General features: G+C 42.9%; 1 protein-coding gene across 1 annotated transcript; it reads right to left on the reverse strand.

Moving 5' to 3' along the window:
- Window positions 1–1,828: 1,828 nt before the first annotated feature.
- Window positions 1,829–6,879, reverse strand: dusp7 (dual specificity phosphatase 7). The gene is made up of 3 exons (XM_078414000.1): window positions 6,061–6,879; window positions 4,854–5,288; window positions 1,829–3,709 (listed from the first exon to the last, which is right to left on the reverse strand). The coding sequence occupies exons 1-3, from the start codon at window positions 6,455–6,457 to the stop codon at window positions 3,402–3,404; spliced, it is 1,140 nt and encodes a 379-aa protein (XP_078270126.1). The 5' UTR covers window positions 6,458–6,879; the 3' UTR covers window positions 1,829–3,401.
- Window positions 6,880–8,581: the final 1,702 nt, after the last annotated feature.

Consider the following 8,581-nt stretch of genomic DNA (forward strand, 5'->3'; position numbering starts at 1 on the left):
GAATTCTTCTGTCATCAGCTGTGGAGGTCTTCCTTGGTCTGCCAGTCCCTTTGCAATTAGTAAGCTCACCAGTGTTCTCTTTCTTCTTAATGATGTTCCAAACAGTCGATTTTGGTAACCCTAAGGTTTGGCTGATGTCTCTAATAGTCTCATAATGGCTTCTTTGACTTTCATTGGCACAACTTTGGTCCTCGTGTTGATAAACAGCAATAAAAGTTTCCAACGGTGATGGAAAGACTGGAGGAGCAGACTAGGGTGCTTTTATACTTGCATTAAGGAGGCAATTAAACACACCTGACCAATTACAAATGCCTGTGAAGCCATGTGTCCCAAACATTATGGTGCCCTGAAATGGGGGGACTATGTATAAACACAACTGTCATTTCTACATGGTGAAACCAAAATGTATAAAAATGGCCTTTCATAAAATCTGACAATGTGCACTTTAACCACATGTGATTTTTTTTTTCTATTACAAATCTCAAATTGTGGAGTACAGAGGCAAATAAATAAATGATGGGTCTTTGTCCCAAACATTATAGAGGGCACTGTAATTCTTCTGCTGCCCCTTGCCTCAAATCCTTGGACTTCAGCAATCATGATCCCCATCATACCAGAGTCTCAATTTACATCATGCCAGCGCTGGTAATTGGAGAATGTTGGCACATTTATACAAGCACCCTTCTGCAGTAACATCGAAGAGGTGCTTTACAACAAACTACACAATATTGAGGAAATAGATCTTAAAACAAACGTTCTTTTTTAATTTGCCATTGTTAGGAGGCTCCCTCTGAATTTAGTATCTTTTAAACAGCATTGACCATTATTACTGCAGGGTACTCATTATATAAAAAGAAGTGTACATTTAAATGTTAAACATAAAAGAAAATATAAAAATATAAAATGTTTAACCCGACAGTACTAGCGCACATTGAATGTGCAATATCCCTTGTTATGAAAGTGAATTATAATAAAAGTTATTTATAACTGGACTTTTAACAGTCTTTAAAAAGAGTATAGATCCGAGATGCACTCATCGCCAAATATCCAATATTTATTATTGATCCTCAGATCTACTGCCCTTTCACTTGGATGAATGAAAAGTTCACAAACACCATGCCCACACTCTCTGGAAGAAGTCACAGCCCCATAAACTAAATAGCAGCACCCCACGTGGGGTTGGCAAGGCTTCACATAAGAAACTTCTGCAGAGTTTAAAAGCAAATGATTGTCTCAGCCAACACCACTCTTCATCCAATTCCCAGCAAGCAAAAACGTACCTGTAAATTAAAAAGTTGAACGCAACACAAGGTTTGCGCCAGAACACAGAACATTTAATCTGCGTTATACCCATCCCTAAAAGGAGATAGCTTCTTCCAAATGACCAATGACAAATACTGTGAAATGATGCAGAAGCCAGAGGAGAAAGAAAAGACGAATAAAATAAAGTTTATAAAAAAGCATTAAACTAGTGAATAGGAAAGCGCAGAATAAAATACCAGCAAAGAAAAAAGGTTGTTGGAGCAGAGTGGTTCCGTTAGTAAACCAGTCAAATTGTGAAACTGGATTCCAATTGATGACTGCAACCCACTAGTTTGCTTAATGGCCCTCAGGGAAGGAAATGTCACACCTCTAATGTGGTCTGGTCAAAAATGTAACCCCACTCCTTTAGTACCTGGCTGATTCTTCATGCCTTCAAGGCAATGGAATGGGGACAATAACCTTACTAATGCTGGTCTCGTCAAAATAACACTTTTTAAAAAAATGAAGCAGACGCAGAAATGGTGACACAGTATTTAAAGAAAAAATAATTCAATATTTATTTGCAGTATAAACATGTGTTGTATTGGTTCAGAATACTATACAATTTAGAGTTTTTCCTTCATAATCAGAAAGCAAAAACTACTCTCTACTAAGCTCATATTGAAACATGTATGCATCTCAACCATGTTCAGCACAAAAGCTTTACAAATCCACTCAGCTGTAACACGATAACCGATGCATTTTCATAATCCCTGAAAAGTCCTCAGTGAGGCAAGATGCAAGATGATCCATTTAGTAATGAACCGATTTTCCCCCTCCCCCAAATAATGCCTGTGTTCTTGTAACTGTTAAACCCTCTTTGTATCTTACACGGTCTTACTGACATTCCTCCACATAAAAGGCTATGAAAACTGGACAATATATTTTAAAAAAAGGAAAACAGAATACACAAAAAAGAAACTGCAGAAATTTGGACCCAAAAAGCTTCGGCCATCAATACAAATCACGTTTCATAAGTCATTTCCAATACCAAGCATTTCAGTGGATTTTCAATACATTTAAAGAGAACATACTACAAAACAAAACAAAAAAAAATGCTGAATTAGGTTACAAGGTCAGCCAAGGCTGAAGTCTTAGACAATTTTTCACCCAAGCATAACACTGCAGTAACCTCCATTGCTTTACAGTTCAATAAGGTTTCTATTTCAACTTTGTCTGAGACCTCAGAGTAGCAGCAACAGTTAAAAAGAGTTCAGTATGTAGTATGCAAGATAAGTGCTGGCATCTACAATTACTTCCCACTGACAGACTGACCTGGATCCGATTTAACCCAGCTGTTTAACATTAATCATTGCCCGTGACTGCACACAGCCAGGGCAACCTCAAGCATGCTGTAAAGAAATTGGCCGAGGACTTCAAAAAGTCAATTTTCTTCAGCTTAAGCATTTAGAAAAAAAAAAATTTAAATTGTACTCTTGCAGTGCTAACTTTCCTACAAAACTCAAAAAGTACGGTCCAGGTAACATCCAGATCTGCCCCATTCACATTGTCAGATGCCGACTACAATGAAGTGTCTATTATCTCTGTGGAGTACCAGTCAAGTGCCATGACTCAAAGGCTTCACAACTGTGCAAACCGCATTAGGTCAACAAATAACATAGAAAAACAATCAAAAACGTGATTGAACAATAACTGTTTGTACAACAGTCTGGTTATTAGAGGGAACCAAAGCAGCAACCCTACATTTTGTAGAGTGAAGCTACCTCAAAATGCAAAAACAAGTCAGGTACTGGGACGGCACCTTCCAGCTGATGTCCAAGTCTTTTCATCACATTTAGCCAACAGGTTTATAGTGGGTTCATTGCCTGTCCGCATGCTTGACAACATCAGATGTCACAGAATGTAACTACACTCTGAAAACCATTCTTCCCATAAACTTTAATACCTTGTCGAGACTGAAAACCCACTCTTCGGTGAACCTCAGTTTATGTCACGATTACTATTATCAGGGTGTTACAAGCACGTTCTCCAAGCTGCGATCAGATTCATCAACCTGGTCAGACCAGTTTCCCCCCAAAGATCACCTGATAGCAAGCTTTTCAATTGGTTAGCATAAAGATTTGCACGTGTTTCTTTCTTCATGTCGACTCAAGGGATTCCAACTGGAAAACATTGTGATTGGTAGGAGTGGTGAAATACAGCTGTTCTTTTGGAGCCCTGTTGTCACAGGGACTGGTAAGTCCCAGAGTCCTTTCGAAGTCTAAAAGCTGCCCCATGAAGTTGAAGTTCGGAGAGATGTTAGACTTTTTCCTTTTCACAAAATCATAAGCATCATTCAGTGAAAGGTTCAATTTCTGCATGAGATATGCGACAGTGACAGTGACCGACCTGCTAATCCCAGCCAAGCAGTGAACCAGTATGCCACACTTCTTGGATCGAGCTTCATCTGTCCATAAATTAAACGAAAATTATTCATTAAAAACTTGTATCCTAGTTACAAGACTGTTCCACATTATTTGATTAGTGTTAATAAATCAGTTCAAGATTTAAAATAAAATATTGACAATGGTAATTTGCTGATAACTAGGAAGTCCCAGCAACAACTTTAAACTTTTCTTTACTGGTGTCAATAAAGGCTAAACAAAGCTGTGTCTTTTCCCCACCACCACACATGTGAATGCAGCTGATGTAAGCAAGAGGGATATATTAAAATAAGAACATGGGGATACTAGCTTAAAGCCTTTCAAGTTCCGTATTAGCACAATTAAATAATGCTATAAAATAACTGCCTCAATAATGAACATATGAGGTACTACAGGAATTGAACTATTTGTCCACCAAAGCTTACTGAAAGTGACTGCAAAGCTAGCCATTTATGTAAAGTGCCAAAATGCACGAAACGTCTTTAGATTTTAATTCACATGGGTGAAATCCATTATCCAAACATAAATTTAAATGGTGCACTTCTCTAATTATGTAATGTTGTATCGCAGGGCACAACGGATAAGTTAAAAATATCCCTGCATCTACTTCTATAACAAAAATTATGAAAAGTGAGGAAGGTAGCTGCTTGGGAGACTTATTATTGGGCCATTTGGGTTGAAGAAGGAACTCATCACCTTAAAAGAAACTAACATTGCTGTTCAATACAAAAAGGTTATACTCTGAGTTAAAATATTCTCCACTTACTCACATTTCTCAAACTATGTTGAAACAAGCAGCCATCTCAAGTCAATCGAAAAGAGATTCAACTAAACTTTTAAAATTATAAACATACTACATGATATAAGTTCACTATAAAATACATGGCTGCAAATGGACCACCTTCACAAATTATCATCCCTGCTGCCTCCAGTAATTTTCAAATCCACAATTCTATTACGTTATTCAGTACATTTGGGACTTTCAGGATAGCAAGGCCAGTGGCAACATATAAACAAATATACACATGCCGGAGCAGTCAAATCAACTTCTGTGTTAAAGTAGTTGATAACGAATTGAATCAACTCCATCTAACTATTGACACTTACTGTAAACGGAAAACCTTTTTTTTTTAAACAAATCAAGAAAGAAAAAAAAAACCCACTTACCTATGAAGGAAATGGCTTCTGGAAAGAATTGTGAAAGATTCTGACTCCAGTGGTCTGAAATTGGAATCTGCTTGTACTTAAACTGCCCGTCGTTCTCAAACATGTTGGGGAGATTGGGGGTTACATTCAGGATGTACTTGATGTCGTACTTTCCCAGGACATCCAGGTTGGTAGAATCTTTGGCACAGCCCAGGTACAAGTATGGCAAGATCTGGACGGGGAAGGCTGCCTGGTTGCTGGGCAGGGGGCTCCCCTCAGACTCGGTCGCGCTGTTGGGCTCTCGGTCGGCGTCGGACTCGCCGTCCGAGCAGTCGGAACTTATCCGCAGTCCCCCCAGTCCCAGCACGGACACGGGAGGGGAGTTGCTGGGACACGAACAGTCCAGGTTGGTCTCGCAGTGCTCGAGGTATTCGGTTTGAAACTTGTTGAAGCCCCCTGTGTGTGTGAGCGGGCGGGAGAGAGAGAGAGGGAGAAAAAGCAAGTTGTGTAAACAGGGAGTGGGGAAATGGGACACTCTGGGGGCCACTCTTGGCCCCATTCAACACCCTCAACCCACACAGACACGACACAAACTTAAACGCCAGCTAATGCCTCGCTAGCTCACCCCCAACCCCAAACAACACTTCCCCATTCATGAAAACTGGGATTTTACTCAAGCAAGACAACATGGCGGAGCCATTTTGGAGGAAAAGATTTCTTTCGCTTCCCTCCCAATATTAAACCTTCCTTGGAACAGTTAACATCCACAACCTCCAAGCCTGAAGTGAGGCATGAAATAACTTGAGCAGAAAGTCTGACCTTACAAATACTTCAATTTTGCATGAAATTAAAGTTCCACTGCTCCAAAATTCTGTCCCCCCCCCCCCACACCAAAGGAATAAACATACAAATAAATACAAGCACTCATGGTATGGGACTGACTTTTCCACTCAGTTCCCGGGGAAAGTTAAGCGGGCGGCTTTGCAGGGGGAATGGAGGCTCAGACGTTAAACAAAAACACGACCTGCTCCGGGAAAAGTTACTTAAAATGTTCTAACAACTGGGATAAATTGCACTAAATCAAATTCGCGTAACCCCTTCCCACCCCCCACAAACACAGGCAGAAAGTTCGACCCAACAAATCTGTGACATGCACATGAAACACTGGGGGGGGGGGGGGGGTTTAAACAAATAAATCTAAAAAGGTAAAGTTTGCAGCCTGACTTACCCTCCAGGTAATAAGCCTTGCAGCCGTCGTCTCTCAGTTTCTGAAGCAGCAACCCCAAGACAGAGCTCGTCCCGTTCTCGTGCCAATCGATGGTGCTCTCGTCGTACAGTATGACCGTGTCGGTCTTGCACCTCTTCACGAATTTCTCCTTGTCTTCGTTGTTGGGGATCAGCGACTTGATGGGGAGGTTGCCCTTCTTCAGCCTCCTGAGCATCAGCCCCGGGATGATCACGTTGATCGCCGAGTCGATGTGCGAGGACTCGTACAGCTCGTGTGATCGGCAGTCCAGCAGCAGCAGCAGGCTGCCGTCCCCGGATTCCAGTTGCTCCTGGAGCCAGTCGACACTCTTGTTCATCGCCATGGCCGGGGAGGTAGTACAAAAAAGCTGATTTTTCATGAGGAAAACCTGTAAAAAAAAAAAAGGGGAATCGCCGACGGGGTCTGATTTCTTCCTCTCAACGCACACACACGACAGGCAGCGGCGTTGCCCCCCCCCCCGACAGAAATAAAAGGCACACGAGTCCAACGCAAATCGCCTTCGCTCTTTGGAGAGCAACACAAAATCTTGCTCCGGAGACGGGTGGTGATGAGAATGCAGGAGCGAGCAATTCCACACTGACTGTATGTGGGAAGGTGCGGAGAGATGATTAGCAGCAGGGACTTCCAATTGCAACTATGTGTCCTCTCTGGCTGGGTGTTGCAACTGTGTCTGGCTGGTGTTCATTCACCATCTCCAGTGTGTGTGTGTGTGTGTGTGTGTGTGTGTCAGGGGTGAGCGGCACGACTTGCCCCGCTGTATTTACTGCCTCTCTCTCCCTCCCTCCCTCCAGCACCAGCAGTGCTCACCGCACCGGGTTAAGACAGCCAGCTTCCGTGACGCCGCCTGACTGACGGCTGCCCCCGCCAGTCAGCGCCGCCCTCCCGCCCCCCGCAGCCAATCGGCGCCCGGGGATTCCCTGTGTTCCGCCCCTCCCATTGTTACATGGCGTGTGTGTAGCAAATGCCGCGGGCCAATGGGAGGCGCCGGACGTCCAGTTGCCATGGCGACGCCCCTCCCCCCTGCTCCTCCCCCCCCACAAACTCACTGCTTGGCTGCAGAAAGCGCGGGGTTGGTGCGAGTCAATGGGAGACCAGCCCCGTGCGGTCTGATTCATGAAAGACAGGCACACAGTGCTGGAGTAACTCAGCGGGACAGGTAGCATTGAAGACAGGCACAAAGTGCTGGAGTAACTCAGCGGGTCAGGTAGCACAGAGGACAGGCACACAGTGCTGGAGAAACTCAGTGGGTCAGGTAGCATTGAAGACAGGCACAAAGTGCTGGAGTAACTCAGTGGGTCAGTCAGCATTGAAGACAGGCACACAGTGCTGGAGAAACTCAGACAGTCAGGTAGCATTGAAGACAGGCACAAAGTGCTGGAGTAACTCTGGGTCAGTTAGCATCGAGGACAGGCACAGCTGGAGTAACTCAGCTGGAGTAACTCAGCTGATAGGTAGTACCGAGGACAGGCACAAAGTGCTGGAGAAACTCAGTGGGTCAGGTAGCATTGAAGGCAGGCACAAAGTGCTGGAGTAACTCAGCCGGTCAGGTAGCATTGAAGTCAGGCACACAGTGCTGGAGTAACTCAGTGGGTGAGGTAGCACCGAGGACAGGCACAAAGAAAGTGCTGGAGTAACTCTGGGTCAGGTAGCACCGAGGACAGGCACAAAATACTGGAGAAACTCAGCGGGACAGGTGGCATCTCTTGGGAGAAGGAATGGGTGACGTTTCGGGTTGAGAACAGGTTCTTCCCTACAGCTATTGGGCTATTAAACACTACAATCTCCAAATAAGCTCTGAACTACATAGATTATTATTGCACTATTATTTTTGTTTCTTTTTGTGTGTGCGATGGGTATTTATATATATATATATATACATTATTTATTTTATATACATACATATGTATGTGAGTATGTGTATATACTCACAACTGAATTGAACACACATAACACACTGAACTGTTTTTTCTCGTTTATTATATTTACTGTGTACTATGTTTACATATTCTGTTGTGCTGCTGCAAGTAAAAATTTCAGTGTTCTATCTGGGACATATGACAATAAAACACTTGACTCTTCTTCAAACTGAGAGTCAGGTGAAATGGAGACCAGAGATATGGAAGGTAAGGTATGAAAACGACAGATCAAAGCAGTCTATGATCAAGGACATGTCAGCTGGTTGATAGACACAAAATGCTGGAGTAACTCAGCGGGACAGGTAGCATCTCTGGATAGAAGGAATGGGTGACGTTTTCATTGTTAGCCGATGGGAAGGTATATTAATGAAAGTACAGGAAGGAGACGATAATCATGTTTGTGATGTTCAATAACAGATCGTGACACTAAAACAATTAATTACCCTAATTACCCAGTAACTTTAAAAATTGCCCAAGGGTTCCTCTGATATTTAACTCCAGTAAGATAGTCAAGAGTGTTTTATTGTCAGATGTCCCAGATAGAACAATGAAATTCTAACTTGCAG

The sequence above is a fragment of the Rhinoraja longicauda genome, chromosome 17 (genome assembly GCF_053455715.1).
Source record: "Rhinoraja longicauda isolate Sanriku21f chromosome 17, sRhiLon1.1, whole genome shotgun sequence".
NCBI lineage: Eukaryota > Metazoa > Chordata > Chondrichthyes > Rajiformes > Arhynchobatidae > Rhinoraja > Rhinoraja longicauda.

What these genes read in the sequence shown, in the direction of transcription:
- dusp7 (XM_078414000.1), bottom strand. Translation starts at nt 6,457, where the DNA reads ATGAAAAATCAGCTTTTTTGTACTACCTCCCCGGCCATGGCGATGAAC. An exon ending in CAAGGCTTATTACCTGGAGG is followed by an intron (nt 5,289 to 6,060) that starts GTAAGTCAGGCT and finishes TCACACACACAG; the next exon opens with GGGGCTTCAACAAGTTTCAA. An exon ending in AGAAGCCATTTCCTTCATAG is followed by an intron (nt 3,710 to 4,853) that starts GTAAGTGGGTTT and finishes ATTTATGGACAG; the next exon opens with ATGAAGCTCGATCCAAGAAG.